General features: G+C 46.7%; 1 protein-coding gene across 12 annotated transcripts in view; it reads right to left on the bottom strand.

Moving 5' to 3' along the window:
• Window positions 1–18,714, bottom strand: part of itpr1b (inositol 1,4,5-trisphosphate receptor, type 1b) — a 116,926-nt gene that overhangs the window by 38,434 nt on the left and 59,778 nt on the right. For 7 of the 12 annotated variants that reach the window (XM_036531944.1, XM_036531949.1, XM_036531946.1 and 4 more), the window contains 4 exons: window positions 11,525–11,560; window positions 10,432–10,479; window positions 8,259–8,388; window positions 6,391–6,581 (listed from right to left, as the gene is read on the bottom strand). In XM_036531944.1, the coding sequence (XP_036387837.1) occupies window positions 6,391–6,581; window positions 8,259–8,388; window positions 10,432–10,479; window positions 11,525–11,560 (405 nt within the window). The remainder of the gene's footprint in view (window positions 1–6,390; window positions 6,582–8,258; window positions 8,389–10,431; window positions 10,480–11,524; window positions 11,561–18,714) is intronic. The other 5 variants (XM_036531950.1, XM_036531952.1, XM_036531951.1 and 2 more) reach the window with 1 other exon arrangement.

Genomic DNA, 18,714 nt, shown 5'->3' with positions numbered 1-18,714 from the left:
TTGATGTTAACTGGATGCAATAGGAATAATTTAGATCATTACATTAAATCCATAGTTATTCACATTGTTAAGGGCTACATGCCTTTGTACTGACACAGCAAGTTACACACACACACCCAGCATTTGTCACTGATTTTTTTTTTTATATGGCGAGATTCATTTCCAACTCATCGTAAGAAAACAGGGAGGGAAAGCCATCATCCATTCCCATCCCCCAGCCTAGAATCGCAGGTTCCCACTGCAACTGGATGACACAGGCGGCCAACCAGCTGCTGAGTCAAAGCCTTCTATTAATACTTTTGCTTGGAACTTCCAGCCCTGCTTCCACGCTCCAAGCCAAAGCTGATGGACTGCTCTCCTCTGGAATGCCTTTGCTCTCTCTTTTCATTTCACTGACATTTCAACCATGACATGGTTTGTGTGTGTGTGTATACATATATACTGTATATATGTACAGACACATATAAATATCTATGTGCCATATGTATATATACACATACATACACATATACATGTTCACATATACACATGCATGTGTGCATGTGAAGGTCCGTGTGCCTGCCTGTGAAGACTTCATGCTATAAAGGGGTGAGATTAACATGTTAAGGCTGCCATTTCTCCTCTACCCACGCAAATGGGGTTTTTAGCTGTCGCTATACTCATCCATCTGATGGCACTGGCTGAGGGTGGGGTCAGTGATAATCCAGTAGGACCAAATCTTAATCTTCTCACAGTGCTTTTTAATTAATTAGCTTGCTTCATGTTTGTTGCTTGTCTCATAAGTCTCCCCACAATGTCAGCTCTTGGTCTAGGGTGTGTCTGTGCAGTGTAAAGCAATGTAGAGTGGGGAGGGGAACAGCAGAGCGACATGAAGTGGTATGATGCTTTGTGTGCATCACAGGGGCATGACTGTTGAGCCCCTCTACGGTTTACACCCTGGCTGCCCACCGCCAGCTATGCCGTGGGTGTTGGCTGTCGTCATGGGCCAGCTAATGTTCTACCATCATCACCCAACACCCCCTGGCCTAGTATTACTCACAGACGTCTGCCCTGTCTGCACGTAAGGGCGGAAAAGCCACAAAAGCGACAGCCCCAGCCTTGCAAGGTGAAAAAAGCTCACAGCAGGAGGCCACAAACAGTCCCCGGCCAATCGTTGGTTTTGGTTTTGGGGAGGTAGAGAAGAGATGAGTGGCGGAGAGCGGTGGGAATGACTCCGAAAGGAAGCGGTGTGGGCGGCGACAGCCGTGCCGGACAGAGGCCCTGTTACTGTCACGGAACAAGGAACGACATCACTTGCAGATTCACACCACCCACCTCAACAACAACAACATCAACAAAAACAACAAGGACGAGGACGACCGCAGCTGAGGCGACAAGCAAAGCAGGGTGACTCAGCGACACATTTTCACAAACAGCCCCTCACAGGGCCAGGAGCCATCAATTGGTCAGAAACGGGAACTGTCATTTGATCAGATATAGATGAAGCCATTCGGTCAGACATGGAAGTGGTCATTCTGTCAGATATAGGAGTTGTCAATCAGTTATAGGGGTCATTGCCTTCTGTCATATATAGGAGCTGCAGGCACTTGGTCAGATATAGGAAGGGCAATCGGTCAGATCCAGCAGAGGTCATTCAGTCAGATATAGGAGTGGTCATTCGCTCAAATATCATGAGAAACCGTGGGCCTTGACTCTCCCTAACCACGTTTCCTTTCAGGGAAGGGTGGTTCACGGGGTCCGGAAAACATGACCACCACACACCCACGGAGTCCTGTCTTCAGTGTACCTCAGACTCAAACAGGTCACCTCCACCCACACAGGAAAGGACTGTGGCCTCCCTGTTTATTGACTCTAGTGTTATCACCAGCAGCTTTCTGTTTTTGTACTGTACACTGCTTAACTAAATGCCACCTCCATTACAAGAGCAATAGGCATTTTAGGTACAAGCACAGGTCATTGTGTGAGAAGAAAAACAGAGCCCTGGTATCCTGGTTGGATGTTAAAATGCCCCACAGGAACTCTGCTGCCAGCTCTATAATCTTGCATAACGCTCCACCTTGTTCCGCTATGGGAAAGTCCTTAATTAGTAAAGTTAGTGGACAAAAATCCATCGGAAGGGGAAAAAAAAAAACATAAGCTGGCACGGAAACGGCATTAATCTCGTGAGGCATGCGGAGCACAGGGCTGGAGAGGCCTCCGAGTGCCAGGGGCCTGACATGGCCCGCTTTCCTTTGTGTTCACTAACACAGTGCCCCTCCTTCCCTGGGTTCACCAAAGGGCCTGGCACTTCCAATTCGGGTCTTTCCACTCTTCTATTCCCCCCACCCCCCCACCAGAGTGGATGCGGTCAGCATGACTACAGCTCTGTGTAACATATAAATAAACACGCAAATGGCCAAGGCCCCCGCTTTCTGTTCAAACAAATACCCCAACCTGTCCTGAAACAAGGGCACTGGCCCCGGCGTTATGCAAGTGGGAGAAATGTGATGCGTCTGCTGATATGTTTGAAATTTGCTCTGCGCCGTACGTGATCCGGAAACAAAGAGTGTTTGTTCCTGTAAGAAGCTGCCAGGGATTATGAAAGAGGTCGGCCTTTTTGAAGTTGAGTCAGCACTGCTTTACCCCCTCCCCCCCCCCCATTTAAAAAATCTATAGAGAGGGACTTATCTTAAGGCAAAATAAAATAATATATTAGGTCACTTATTATATGACAAAATACATCAGTTGTTTCAGTATTTTTTTACACATATTGTAAAGTATATCAGTCTTTAAAATATGCTAAAGAAATACAGCACATGTATTCAATCAGTTGCCATTGTGGATATGCTTGTACAGATCACTTTAAAAGTTGCCATTTTGTTGAAATTATATTTGAGAGTTTATATTTAGATAAGAATATTATATTTGGATAATGGCCCGGGTTGGGCTCCAGTCAGCAAGACCAGGGAGCAGCTGAAGCTGGGCTTCTTCATAATCAGAACCATAAAGGTATTCTGTGTCTGTATCAGACAAGGCCAAAGACAATCAGATTAAACATGTGCATCATCAAGACCTGTAGGACGACACTGCATGTGTCTGGGGGATATCATTATGAGAAATAGTCCACTGATTCTATCAGCATCGTTTTAGCTTCTTTTGTGAAGGAGAACATCCCCCCAAGATATCCTAAGGATGGACGATGACATCACAATGCTGGGCTTCTGCATGACCGTACCAGGACTCCAGGAAGTATGACTCAACCCACAGTTGTCATGGAAACAGCTTTTTCCAAGGCAGACAAGGACAGTGTCCACTGGTATATTGAGGGGAGCGGTTAAGTGTTTTTTGTCTACTTAGTGGGGGAGGCAGAGGTAGGTGTAGAGGGGTGTGCCCTTATCTGTCTGGCATAAAGGGTGAGGGTAAGAAGTGAGCCCAGAGCATGCGCTGATTTTCAATGGGCCACTCGATGCGGGAGAACACTCACTGGTGGAGGACCAACACGAGAATGCAGCACACAGGCGGATGAGGGAGGCGAATGTGAATCAATACTGCCAAATCACTGTGGAAAGCACAGGACTATTACTGAGATAAGTGAAGCTGGCGAGAATCCCCTTGGAAAAGCATGAGTGTGAACAGTTTCTGATGTCCACCCACACAAGAGTGAGAAACTCCAGAGAGTTTGCCACCCCTCCTCTTCCCTTTCCTCTTTGTGTGGGTGTGGCTTCTATCAGACCATGAGCATGACTATGCAAACTGTAACCAGCTCAGACACTGTTCACTGGATGTAGCAGAGCAGCAACACCCCAGGTACAAATATTCTCAGAATGGGGAAATGACACACTTGTGTCTCAGATAGCAGGCATCCGACAGGAATAACCAAACAAAACAAACGCAAAAAAACTGGCAAACCTGAAGTATGGCACACGTGAACACGTGAGCATGTGAACAATGACACACACACACACACACACACACACACACACACACACAAACACACAAACACACAAACAGGAATCAGCTGGATGTTACCAGATTCTTTCCATTCCGTTTACCTGAGCTTACATTAATGTTGCTTCAGGCCATGCGAGGCCACCGCGCTTTGAGGTGCGATTCCCTTGTTGAAAAGGCTCATGTGTGTTACAGGCCTATCTGAAATGATGCCCACGGTCAGCTTGTCAGAGCTCAGTCAGCTACCAGTGGCCCAGGCCTGGTCTTCAGGCATGACGATGAAAGTGAGCCCATGCTGTGTGAGGACACTAGTCTGCATCCACCCTGGCAGAACTGCACTGTGCGTTATTGGGACAATTCAACCTAACCACCATGGTGCTTTGCTTATAGTTTTCCTCAGGTTTTCGGATGTTGTGTAAGAAGGGAAAAAATTAATTAATTTAAAACTACTCAAAAGTTGCAATTGCAATTGCAATGTCTCCTTATGCCTTGAGGTGAATAAAGATATTTTGGTATTTTACTTCATGTTTAGGGAAAGGAAAAGCAGAAAAGAAAAGCAGCTGACAAAAAAGACAAACAGAAAGCATATGCATGAATGCAGGGGAGGCACGTGATGGAGGGGAGAAAGGCTGTTTCCCAGCTTGCTCAGAAGGGGGCACTCCCATTTCCCCTGCAGGCCAGCAGGGTGACTCCTCTTAACGCTCCTCTTTCCGGCAGCGCGGGGGTGACCCAGTTTGGGCCCGGCTGCAATGTTTTGATGCCCGGTCCTTCTCGGGGCTGTTCATCCACGCGGCCTTTATGTAACCCAGTCACGTGAGGGCCTTTGTGTGCAGCCGTGGGAAGGCCGGGTGTCATCAGGTAAAATGGCTATGCAAATATAAGCCGATTATGTAAGCGGCCCGCTTGCGCAAGCACTCGCACAAATGCCAGGGCGGGTTGGAGAGACGAGCCTGCCCCACAATCAGCCTCTCCACCTCCGCTCCCAGCAGCAAACTCCCCCCGCCTCTCCGCTCCCCCACCCCACTCCGTTTCTCCACCTTGCTGCGAGGTTACTGAAGGGCTGTGTTGCCACAGCAACGGCGGGCTGGCTCGGCGCTGTGCGCGGGTGGGCCGGCTGAGGCGCTTGGACCTCTCCCAGCAGACGATTAATTCACAATCCGCCTCCGCTTCCTGCTCACCGCTACGCTGCTGCGCCGCGCTTTCCACAAGCACCCTTCACCTGGGCGGCAGGGGAGCTGAATTATTCACACCTGCGTGGGACGGGAACAGGTGTCCTCGGAACTGTTATAAACGCGGCGGAGAGAGAGAGAGAGAGAGAGAGAGAGAGAGAGAGAGAGAGAGAGAGAGAGATAGGCGTCTGGCAGCTCCGGGTGTTCCCAGAATGAATAATGATTGGCAGTCAACATACTTAAAAAAAAAAAAGGCAGAGCATGTGGTCTTGAACCCCCCCCAAACAAGGGCATGGAAAACAGATGAACAAATCAACAAGTGACCTTTCACCACTGTGTTTCAATGCTGCCCTCCCTCCCCCCCATCTGTCACAGAGATGGGTTTACGATACAAACCGAAACGCAACATGAGACAAACGCGATAAGGACCTGATCTCACTGCCTCTGAACACACACCTGTCAGATACCAGGCCAGGAAAAGTGTTCCAGTACTGAATATTCAGTTCCAATGAGGAAAACGGCATGCTATTACTGCTTAAATTTCACTGTCACAGAAAATGGAGAAGTGTGGAGCAGAGTGAACATACAGGGGGGTGGGCTAGTAATTATGAACTTAAAGGCACGGGAACAGTACTGCAGTAGTTCTACTGTAGTAGAACTTGTGGCCCCAGCAACATGAATGGAAAAAATCAAAAACAAAAACAGTGCTGCTAATTGAGTAAGAGTTGCATGTTTTATGGGAAATTTTCACTTTTCGCTGAGTTCCTTAGATACAGTTGGTTTACCCACACACCACCCTTTCTGAAGAAAAGGAGGCAGGCCACGGGTGGCTGCGGCTGGCTTCTGTGCACTGACCTTGCTGCCACGCTTCTAAATAAGGGCACGGTCAAAAATGATCTGGTCCGTCAACAGCCTGACTGAAGTTCCACTGATAGAAATCAAGAGCTGAGCAGGAACCACCTCACCGCAAGTTCTCATCTTCTCACAGCGAAACTGACAGAAATTGGCACTGGAATGGATGATGTCCATGCACTGAGCTTTTATTTTCTGGTCAGCATCAGTATAGAGGACAGATAGCACTGCCTCATGTGTGGAAGCTAAAAGGTTTCAATGGGTATAGTGAACCTGTCCTGTAGTTGCGGGCCATCTAGTGTTTTAATGGGATTCTCTGTGTATACCTGCGGAAGATGCAAGTCATCTGGTGCTGACAGCCATCGTTCAACACTCGTGGGAAGCGTGAATAATCTCAAAGGCAATGTACCCTTGTTGACCTCTGGCCCTAGCTGGGCCTTACCTGGATTACAGGATTTCCGCCCTCCAGCAGGGCGATGGCCAATAGGATGCTCTCCTGGAAGATGCGGTCACTCGTAGCATTCATGATGAGGTCGATGACGAGGTCGGATGCACCCTCCCTGTCCAGGTGGCACTGCACCTCGGCCAGGCTCATCTCCCCCCGGCTCACAGCCCCCGACCCCCCTGCCCCACCTGGAGGGAGAGAGCCCTCTGTTAGCACCTGTAAACCCTCTATGCTGACCTCACTGGAGGAGCCTGCACTTGAAACTCACCAGAGTGGAACCTCAACATTGACTTCACAGGGGCAGAGACTCAAGATGGAGTGAAGCCATTCTCTGAGGTGTGATAATTACACAACAGCAAGGCATACAGTGTGGTGCAGCTTCCCTTCCACTCACACTGAGTACATCATCATACAAATACAAATGAACACACAACCACAGACGCAGAACTGCATACAAAATAGCACACACAACCAAACATAGAGACAGCACACAACTGAATGGGTGACAACACATTCAGCAAACCACACAACTACAAACAGAAAACCAAGAAGCAACCAGACATATAACCACACAAGCAACTGAACTCGTAACACATGCAACTGACCGTGCAAATGCACACGCAACTATACATGAAACTGCACAAGCAAACAAAACACACACAGAGAACCACACAACTACAAATTACAACCCAACATGCAAACACACGTAACTGCACACAGACTCTTCTTCTGTTTCATGACCAGGTGCAAGCGGAAGAACATTCTCAGAGAAAGCAGGCTCCTTCTCATGTCACCAGGCAACAGAGAGGCCTGGAACGAATGCGTAGAGACACTTGCTCTCAGGGAGAACAAGGCCAAGATGGTGAACAGGAACACTTATCTTTACCCTCAAAGTGTTGAAAATCGAACAGCAGTCTACCCTTATTCCGGCCTTCTCTCAAGTGCATTAATCTAAACTGAAGTGGTCAAGTGTACCACTCTCCACAGTTCCAGGCTATTTCAGTAAGGTACACATAACAACCATGACAACTCATACACTCTGTCCCAGATATCTGCTTTACACTGTCCTTCAACAGTAATGGGCTCTCCAGCCATGTAAGATTTGAGGAAAAATAAGGAAAGACTGTTCAGATAAAATTGTAAACAAGAGATGCCCCACAAACATTTCCAGTGAAACTCAGAATTAGGGTACAATGATAATCACTTGCATTTCTAAAGTATCTATTATCCATGGATGGGAAAGGCTTAACACTAAAAAGGTAATATGAAGCCCTTTTGACAAGGTTCTGGCAATACTGTTATTGGACGTTTAAATGGAAAGGTAGTGAAAATGGAAATGAAAATGCTGGCAGCAGGAGCAAAGTGTGAGAGATGTTCCTTTTCTTTTACCTTCCTTTAGAATCATGCAGTTGTGTAACTGCTCGCGTGCGGACATGCATATATGCTGTAACGCTGTACACAATGTCCAACTGTCCAGCTGAACCTGTTTACACATTTACTCATAACAGCGTGGGCTGATGCAGTTTACTGATGAGATGTTTTCTTGTGCTTCTTTTGTTTTAAGGTGCTTCTTTGTTACGTCCCCTCATCTCCACACATGCATGCACCCACCAACACACCCATGTACACACATACATGCAAACATTTGCAGACACAAACTGGTTAAACCTGTGTGTATTTTCGAACTGCCCCTCCACGGGGACATGCATGCACATAGAGACACACAACCACAGACACACACACATTTGACCTAGTACATGTAAACTTTGCATATGCACACAAAAGCATGCACGCGCACACACACACACACACACACACACACACACACACACACACACACACACACACACACTCTGTTCGCTCACCTGCTTGGGCCTTGCCCTGCCCCCCTGCAGTAAGGGGGCCATTGCTGAAACTTGTCAGGCTGTCCCTCCTGCCTCCGGGCCTGAAGTTGCCATAGTAACGGTTGACCAGAATTTGCCTTAGTGCTTCACCCTTCAGAAGGAGATAGAAACCAGGATGAGGACCTCACCTGACAACCCTGCTGCAGAGGCTGACATACAGTCATCCAACGGGCCTGCCCTTTAACCCCACTCTTAACTGACACACCAATCCCTATGTGAGACCAGAAGCCACCTCTCTTGTACACACCTTGTAACCATCATCTTAATGAGCAGGTTCACACATGTTGATGGCAGGGGGGAGGGGGGGGGGGGGGGTTGTGCTACCTAAAAATGGATGCAGCGATGACGTTAACGCAGCAGGAATCGAATTGGAAGCGTGCGTCAGCGGCCGTGCCTGTGCTCCCTCTCGGAGACAATTAATCAATGGCAGATAAGGCTGATCTGAGAACAGCTGGCCTGAAACGTGAGTCATAGCTGGAAGAGTATTCTGGAGTCGTACAGAGCCATGACAACAGGAGGGCAAAAAAATAAAATGGGGACTAAGATGGGGAAATGTTTTAGAGCTGAGGAATAAAGATGTCCCACGGGGATGTGGGTGGGGGGCTTGACCCTGAGGGTGGAGAGAAGACCCATTGAGGGGGGACAGGGGGACCCATCTGACACAAACTCAGAGAGGTTTGGGGGAAGGCCGTCTGAATCGACATGTTTGTACTATGACTCACGCTCAACCCACTGCGGTGAACAAGGGATTAACAGCGGCAAAGATAAGGAGCGACAGGGGCTTTTTGTGTTGCACCCTATCACAGATCAGCCAAAACTCACACCAACTGCCTCCTTCACAAGGCGCTGATATTCAAGTTCCTGTCACAGACTGATGGGTCAACAAATCCACACTGAAGGTGCGATACATCCGTGACAAATTGGATCCGGCAATCTCGACAAACGGCAGAGGCAACGAACGAATTATCAACAGATTATAGAGGGTGCGTACGTGTGTTTCTGTGTGTGAGTGAATAATTATAACTACAAAGCACACAAACATGACGCGTCACAGAGGTCAGCTCCTTCCTGACCTAATCACTAAGACCCTGCCATGATGCTGTGGAACCGGTCTGAGCATGCAGATACTGAGCCTATAAATGGAAACCTTCCTAAATTAGTGAAGAGAGTGCCACAGCAAAGAGCCCCGACTCTCACCCATAGGACACATACGGCAACACCTGATATATTGCGATGAGTCACTGCGTTTCTACCAAGACCCAAGAGTGGGTGTGAATTATGGATGTGATCCGTCACACTGGGGAAACTTTAATAAACTTGGAGAAATTATGGCTTAAGAATTCTCACGTTATTTAATGGCCGTGAATGATCGAGATCAATGATCTACTCTGCTATCACAGACTCGACTAGGCCACCACTGACAACTGTTCCTGGAGCACAGAGGAATCTGGCAAGAGTCAGGTCCTCCGTATAAACTGGACCCATCTCTCACCATTAGCCCTGCCTCCTCTTCTCTCCCATCCCAATGAGCATCTCTTGAGAGAGGTGTCAGCTGAAGCAGGGAGCCCCTTACATAAGACGAGTTACATGGAGCTCCGACTCTATGGGAATCGGCATTCATGGCCTGTTTCAAGTGGAGCTGACTGATCAGAGCAACCGAAATACATGGGCTGCCAACTTATCCACAGTCATGCAAAATCTTTAGTAAAACGAAAGAAGTTCTGTCACAGAGCAGCAAGTTAGTTTTCATATTTACTGCACGGTACAAAATGTACAAGTGTCATTTTTGGATACACTTCTGATAAATGTCACCAGCCAATGGTTTACATATTTGCTTTATTGTTAAATTAATTTATAATGATAAAATAAAGTTGGTATATTTAAAAAAAATATATAAATACACAAAACATATAAAATTGTTAGTTTTATGATTCCCTTTTTCCAGTTCCCTGATGAAACCAATGTCCCTCTGGATGCCAGTGCATTCACAAGTGACTTCGTGGGACTCACAGGACCCTGGTGAGACCTGCACGCTGCAAGTGAGCCAGGCAGGGTGTGAAGCACATGAGGCCAGCCCTCCAACAGCTTGCAGGACTGAGGCCTAACCGGCTGAGAGGGCCTGCAGTTTACATACCCGCTTCTGATCCTCCAGTTGCTTCTGTGGCTGGTTTGGATCAAGCTCCTGAGGGCAGGTGAGTTAGCGGAAAGCACAGAAGTCAAAAAGAAACGCAGAGGAAAAAAAAAAGGAAAACAAATACAAAATAAAAAGTGTTAATATTGTACAGATTAGTCACTTCCTGGACATGCATGAAACTGGGACAGGTTATATCATGCAGTTAACGGGGGGGGTGGGGGGGGGGGTTCGTGGTGGGGGTGTCAGGAGCGGGAGGGTGTTGTTTTTGGTGATAATATAATCATGCACCTCTTAGTGATAAAAAATCCTGAGTCTTGGTTAGAAAAAGTATGGCAAAAACAACATCAACAAAAAAATGACAGGAGCTTACAATAAAAAACTCTCACTTGTAAATGTTGCATGAGAGAATACTGCATGTTGTCTGTTAAAGTGTTTTCACCCTTGGCATTTCAATGCACACAAAACATTCCTCTGATTTCTTTGAAAATGCTTTTTAATATTCTACAAGCAGTTTAAATCAGCAAACTACAAGGGGGTGCAGTCTCGCAGGATGCTTCGTAGATACGGCTCAGATGAAACCATGTTAATTATGTAAGTGTACAGCAGGCTGCCGGGGGAGGGGGGGGGGGGGGGGGGGCGTGGAGGGGAAGCAGAAATGGGCTTGATCCAGGTTACATAATGGAGCTACTGCACTACTGACACAGAACAAGCTAGAGTTCCCATCTGCCACGGAAAAACACCCAGTCCACTCTTCCAAAGAACCCAAGAGAAAAGGTCAAGAAGTTGGACTTTGGTCAAAGACTGACGAGTTTGAATGACCACAGGATGACCAACGCAGAGGTCAAGACAGAGGATGTGCTGTACAAAAGAAAGGCATGGGATGGGACAGGGGTAAGGGGCAGGGGAGGCGGGGGCGGAATTTGGGGAAGACGGAATGCAGAAATGGGAAGATCTTGTTGTCATCTCCTAAAATGACAGCAAAAACTGAGACGGCACGGTCGCAGTGATGGGAAACGGCTAGAGAGGACGGACAGCGGTGATCTGCAGAGGCCCATATTTGTGCACTGAGGGCAAATATGGGCATGAAACACACCTCGGCGGGGACCTCCGGCTCAGGCGGGGGGGCCAGCTGATTGGAGATAAAAGTCCTGGATTAGTCAAGGTGTGACCGGTCCCGCCAAAATCCCCCACCGCCCCCACACCCCTCCCTAAGCAAATTACCCAGCGGCAGTCTGCAGGGTCACCTGCTCTGCAGTGCAAACAGAGGCTGAGAGAAGCTGCCGGGTGTAGCCTGGCTCGCTCCCCTGGTTCCTGCCTGGTAACAGCCGATCAGATGGCTGTCATGTGCCCGGCAGTGCCGGAACACATAACATCAAGCCAACCGCAAAGATAAACCCAGCGAAAAACGCGGCCTGACTGCAGGTCAAGGGCCCAGAGGCTCCGCTGTTTTATGGATACAAGTCTGCACTGCATGCTGGAGCTGCAGTCTCTCGACTCAGAGGAGCTGTCCTATCTTAACTTTTTTATTGTGAGTGTTTCCTACATGCAGGGATCATGCAAATAAACAATGTCTTGCAAGGAGTCCCACGACTGCTATAATGAACATTATTCTCATCTTTGTTATACGGTTGTAAGTAGATGCTCTCATCCAATGAGATTTCCAGCATGTTCAATTCATAAATAAATTAATTAGCTACAAAAACATCAACATAAAAAACATATAATTAAAACAGCACTCCATCCACCTGGGATCTCATTAAACAGGGCCCTAAACACTGATGGTAAAATTTGTACATTTATGCAAAAAACTGAGGGATAATATTAACCATTACGGATTTATTAATTAACAGGAATTAATCTTAAGCATTTTAATCACGTCGCTTCATTGCAGAACAGCAAAGCAAACTCTCTCCTTCTCACACATTTTGAGATGGACCAGAGGCAAAGGGAACAGAGCAGACTCACAGCAGCACAGATGCTCAATAAAAGCAAGACAACATTCAGCGGGACCCCAGGACGACATACGAGTGATGCACTGTGGATTCTCACTGTGACAACAGCACACAGGGAGAACAGACTCAGCTGAAAACTGAGCATCAAGGGAGAGATACGAATGGCACACAAGCCAGAACAAGAACAGGAACAGACACTTGCAGTCCTCAAGTGGTCCCTTCCTAGAAGGGTCACTCATCTCATTCATGTCCCTACTCTACTCTTGTCCCCAACTGATGGAATTGGCTCCCCACAACTGTCAGAAGAGCAAGATCACTGTCTAATTTAATGGTTCAGACTCAAAATCCACCTATTCAGGCTACACCTTGGACCTCTGAACCCTACCCCTCCAAACGCTGTGGAAAAAGCCAGTTTTAAAAGACCATGATTTAAACACAGAAGATAAAAGCCTGGTGGCACTTCAAGCTTTGGAGCAGAAAAAGCTCAGAGGTGGCAGACACACTGTGGCAACACTTGTGGCAACCTGGTGGCCAGAAACAGGGAAATTGTGGGATTCCTTGCCACAATGGCACTATCGTTCAGGAGGTAGCACTAATGATTCAGTTATCGCTGCAGCTATTGCCTAACCCTACTGAATTCACTTCCTATAAGTAGCTCTGGATAAGAACTTCTGCCATGTACATAATAGTAAATTTAATTGCAGAGCCAAAACATATAAAGTGAGATTTCCAATTGTCCCTTTTTTAATTTGCACAGTAGAGTGACAGACAGGTTTGTCCAGACTATCTAGCATATGTGAAACTAAAACCGTACCATAGAGCAACGAAGCCAGGAGTGCTTAGCCTGACATAGTCCAGAGCCCTGGGCAGAGCCAACTCGGTAACCCGATATGTACCAAAAGCTAGATGCGCGAAGGACAGTGAGCCTATCACCATTAGCAACAATTATGTGTTCAGGGCCAATAAACAGGAGATACTTCCCCTGTTAGGTACTATGAGATGTGGCTTTAACAGAAGCCTAACATGACACTTAATGTGGAGCCAAAGATTGTGTGCATCACAGCACCAGTGGCATAGTGGGTTAAACATGGAGAAGAGGTGAAAAGGATTGAGCAGTTATCTGAAAATTCTTACCAGACAGAGCATTTGAACTTGTTTAGACTAACATTTAGGGTAAAGTGGTATTATGTTTGTTTTAGATGTAAAGCATTTACTGTTAAATGTGACTCTTCCCCTGCACTCTCCCCTCCGCATACAGTAGACAGCTATAGTAGGAAGAACTGTTTGTGTGTGTGTGTTTGTGTGTGTGTGTGTGCGTGTGTGTGTGTGTGGGGGGGGGGGGGAATGGAATGCCTTTGGGGAGCTGAAATATGTTTAAAGGGGGCAGCTGGCATCTTGACAGAAATGCAACTCCAGGTGAGGCGTTATGCGAGTGATGCGGAACAGCGCTAAACAAAAACAGCCAATGAAAAGGTGGCTTCAGCACGCAAACGAGAGGGATGCTCTTAAATCATCAATCTGATAGTTTCACTGATACCAAAGGAATTCACGTATGAATCACAAGGCTGTACCCACATTCTGGTATGGTTCGATTTCCTACCCTGAAATCGTATGATTTCTGCAGCTCTGGAATTGATCTAGGCTACTGTATCAGGAAATGGAATGTACTGCGAAAGTTGCTCAAAATCTCATCTGCCTATCAAATGAGGGGCAGGAACACCAATGTATGGCTTAAGTTGGGCAAGACTGAGGGAAATAGTGAAGTTCTGTTTTTCATTAACAAACACTGAGTTAACCTGCTTCCTTTAGCAGCCAAAACGATTTGAGGCACTTGGGGTTTTTATTTAAAAAAGTTTTCTACGCAAGAGGCTTTCTGGGAGATTTGGAAAATGTAACCACAGTACACAAACGAAAGTCAACATTGAGCTTCAGTCATGAGTCTAAGAAGCTCGGGTAAACATTGAGGGGACTGAGAGAGAGGCTTTGAGGTGCTCCAGCATTCGAGAGAGAGTGAAACGCTGGAACTTTTCTAGCGCCAGCTCCTTTCCACGAGTCACACCACAGGCGGGTTCACTATCACCTGCATAGCCCTTGCAATGTGAATGTCTGCCTGAGTAATTATGAGAGTGGCTAGGAATCTCCCTAAATCTGTCGGCTGTTTACTTGAGAGATAAGTTTTTGCTTGAAAGGAAAATGCATGCACAGTGAACATTCCCCTCAGTTTTATTTTTTCTTTGCATTTAATGCAATTCTCCTGCGTCAGGCTTCAAGCAGTGTGACCGAAATGAATACTTCATAAATTCACTGCTCAGTAACTGCCACTATCCTTACAACTTTAAAAGGGAGTGAAAAAAGAGAAGAGTGATCATGATTTTTTATGGCAAAAACAAAATGAATTTTCTGCCCCACTTAGCCAAAAGGCTTCTTTCAAAAACCGGAGGTCAGCTGAGGTTGAAGGATAAACATTAATTTTTACACACAAGGCCTGAACGTCACTCTTCAAAATGACTCAAGCACCAACCACACACCCTTCTGACAGGACAATTATACACCGCAAACCTACAGCCTGAGTTACGTTGATACTTTGTCAGAGTTTCATGATTTTATGATTATGAGCACCTGTTGAAATTGCACAGAACCATCAGCTTTATACAACCATCTATTTAAAAGTGAAAGTAAAGTAAAACTTTAGTAACCTCATCCACCCATGCAAAACCCTACAACCTGAATGGACTACAGGAAGTTTTATTTGGAATTACAATTTGAACAACTGATGTTTAATTCTCAGGTATTCTCACACTCAAGAAAGTCAGCCTTTAATTGAAAAAGAAGGGACCTCAATAAGTATGCTTGGCAAAAGTAAAATAAGGAGGTAAGGCGTTCCAGGCTAGGTCACAGGTACCAAGAGATTTCTTACTTTAACTATACTCAAGTATATCCAAATGATTTTATGACATATTATATCATCAACTTCTACATGCAGAGCTGTTGCAACACTGAAAGAATGCCCACTTCCATTAGAAAACATCTGGGATAAAGCTCTCCTGGAGTAGCCTCTGGGGCTTTTTCCTTACACAAGCAGGCCGCTAGTGTTCCAGAGGTGCATTGTAACACTCCAAAACCTCACACCCCTCTACCCTTCTTCCCTACTGGGGCTGGAGCTCAAGCCCGCAGGGCTGGTGAAACCAGAGTCACTGGCATTCCACAGAAACAGCCAATGCCGAGAGACATCATTAGGAACCAGCGAGGTTCACCCATGGCTGACAAGAAGAGCCCTGCTAGAACTGTGTCAGGCTGTGGGAACACAGCACTGTGGTCATCAGTCCTGGCTTCCTACACCATTCACACACAGACATGCATCTAGGGCATTTGATATTGAGAGAAGAGAGATGAAATGAGAGTTGAACTTTTTGACTGCACTCAACATCAGCATTATCTGACACGCTGAAACACGTTTAACATATGCATAATCCTTCAGGCTAATGTGCATTTACTCCACATGGCAATATGTGCAACATTCCACAGGCTAACATCTGCATCATGTCATATACTAACGTGCGTGCTATTCCACGTGATAACATCTGCTTAATCCCACATCCACATATATGCACTATTCCACACATTAACATGGATTGTTTCACATGCTAATATCCAGGTCATTCCACACATTACCACAAATTATTCAAAGATGGGAAGACAGGATAATACATATGCTTTTCCTTTCATGTTCACAGATCTGTAACAGATTATTTCACGAATGTAGTTTCAGGAGCTCTACATGCCGGTATCAATCAAGGTTGCCTCTGACACTACGTCAGTCTTCAGTGCCACTTAATGCCTTGTCTGTCCCAAGCACACCCTACAGACATGTGCACCCCAGACACAGAACAAGCCGAAAAGCATGGCTATCAGATCCATACCGCAAACACCTGCACTAACTCACTCCTGATTTCCACAGTCTGAGCTACCTGGGGCCACGACATCCACCAGTTTGGAGAATGAAGGCTATCACTTGCTTTGTTTTATACTCAAGTACAAACTGGCTGAATGATTGTTGCAATGATCATTCCTTCATTGTATTGAATTTTCATTCAGTTAGAAATCAGTTATCAGCTTCTGTTAATATAATTTGTGTTACTGCTATCCCATTTCAGTTCAGATGGCCCATGTAGGTTTATCCATTATTGGAGGTATGAGGAGGTAAGAGAGGGAGACACAAGGGACTGTAGTGGAGAAGAAATCACAATAGTGACTGAAGGGGAACATATACTTTTGACTGTTGGCTATATTTTAATATGAAGCAGAAACAGCCATCCATTAGAAGTATTGGTGTGGGAATTAACTACGATTGTGTATTTGACATAACTCCTACAGGTGGTATTAGTTTAGCTGGCACATTTATGATAAGGAATTGTTGTTACTATTATTGCTTTGTTTAATCTACCCATTTGCTACGGAAATCCTTTACCATCTATAGCAATGCCAGTAAAGCAGGTTTGAATTAGGCTTTGATACTGAGAGAAAGACAGCGAGAGACAGGGAGAGATACAGTAGGAATGTCTTCCTGAGCCAGGCTTTGCTGGCCTGTTTTCTTCCTGACAGTGTTACATCAGTGCCCAGTTTGGTGTTGGCGGCGGGCCTGAAACAGTTAATAGATTCCGACTGTGAGAGCCTGCAAAATGGGCCAGTGCCCTCCCCCTGCCCCCTGGCCCCTGCCTGCGCCCCCCACCACCAAGCGCGGGGCGCTGCCAGTATCTCTCAGTAAACAGCTCCACCACACTTTTATTGGCAATTACTGCTGAAGGTCACACATCAGTGGAGAGTCTGAATTCCAGGAAAAAAAGAGAACGGCAGGTCTTATGTAACCGCCGCCTGAGAGCTGGCGGGGGGCCAGGAATCGTGCAGCACGCAGACGGGGAAACTGGGACACTGCCATGCCGCCTACAGAAGTGCTCACAGCACCCCCTGCTGGAAAGCACAGGTAGTGTGGGGAGAGGAAGGGGGGGGAGCATGCCCTCAGCTCACATATCTGAGCTTGGAGGAAGAGGACAGCCGAGGACAGCGAGCAGACTCCAATCCAGAGGCCTGGATCATTCCAGGTACTGCAAGCCAGCAGGGGAGAGAGAGAGAGAGAGAGAGAGAGAGCAGGAAAGAAACAGACAAACTAGGAGGAGCAGAAAATGGGGGAGGTGTGGAGGAGAAGAAACGCAGAGAGAATGAGGGAGACAGAGAGAGAGAGAGAGAGAGGAAAAAAGAGACGAGAGGGAAGGAGGCTACTGTTGTCTGGGAGTGAGGAGGTGACTGATCAGTTGTCTCTGACACGGTGAAGGAAAAACACATGCAGCAGAGAAAGACTCTGCCTCTCTTTACTGTATTCAGATCAGCTCCTTACATAAACTGTCTCTGTGAATACCTCTACTTTAAAACCTGGCAGACCAACGTATCAACGCTATATAACACTATCTCAAGGGATATAATACTATACAATGTACTACATCACAACACACACTGCTATACTATAAACTACATCGACTGATCAAACGGGTACTTTATTCTACATTATATCACACTGTACATTAAATTTTCTACACGGCATCACACTGTACCGTATAATAATATCAAACCACATAATATTATGCTGTACATCAGACCTTACAGCCAATGCTACCTCATAAATAGCAGCAAAATATTCTGAACACTGCTGAACTCTTCATGCACCATACACTATTATAGTCTACACTACATCCTAAGACATGGGATGTAACTGCACACATTAAAGGCCCCGGGGTAAATGATATTAACTGTAAATGTGAGGTAAATGTTGACCGGAGACGCTCTCCTCTTGCATCAGCTGTGGTTACGTAAGCACACGCAGCGGGGCTGTGGGCAAGTGCGTGCCTCGCTGCAAGCCGGGGACAGGGACGCCATGTCTTGGCGGGAACGACACCCCCGGGGTGAGATCGCGTGTGGGGTGCAGCGGCACCCGGCGTGGAATGACGGGATACCTCGGGAACACAGAAGGCGCGGGGGGGGGGGGGGGGGGGGGGGGGGTTGGTTTGGGGCCTTAGAGGGAGTCCGTAACACTGCAGAGCAACATCGGCGGTCTGTCCCCATGCATTTTCCCTCCCTCACCACCTTTCTTTATCTCACCCTGCTTCACACCATCTTTTCTATCAGTAATTCCAGTCCCTCTCTCATTTGTTTGCTCTTCAGCTATCACAGGTTGAGCAACTGCCACTACACTTAAGTGTTGCAACGCGAGAAGTAAAATCAACAGCAACACGACAATCGTCAAAAAAGAGAATAGATAAGAGGATACGTATAGTACACA

The sequence above is a fragment of the Megalops cyprinoides genome, chromosome 6 (genome assembly GCF_013368585.1).
Source record: "Megalops cyprinoides isolate fMegCyp1 chromosome 6, fMegCyp1.pri, whole genome shotgun sequence".
Taxonomy (NCBI): Eukaryota; Metazoa; Chordata; class Actinopteri; order Elopiformes; family Megalopidae; genus Megalops; species Megalops cyprinoides.
This window is presented reverse-complemented; position numbering and strand designations above follow the sequence as displayed.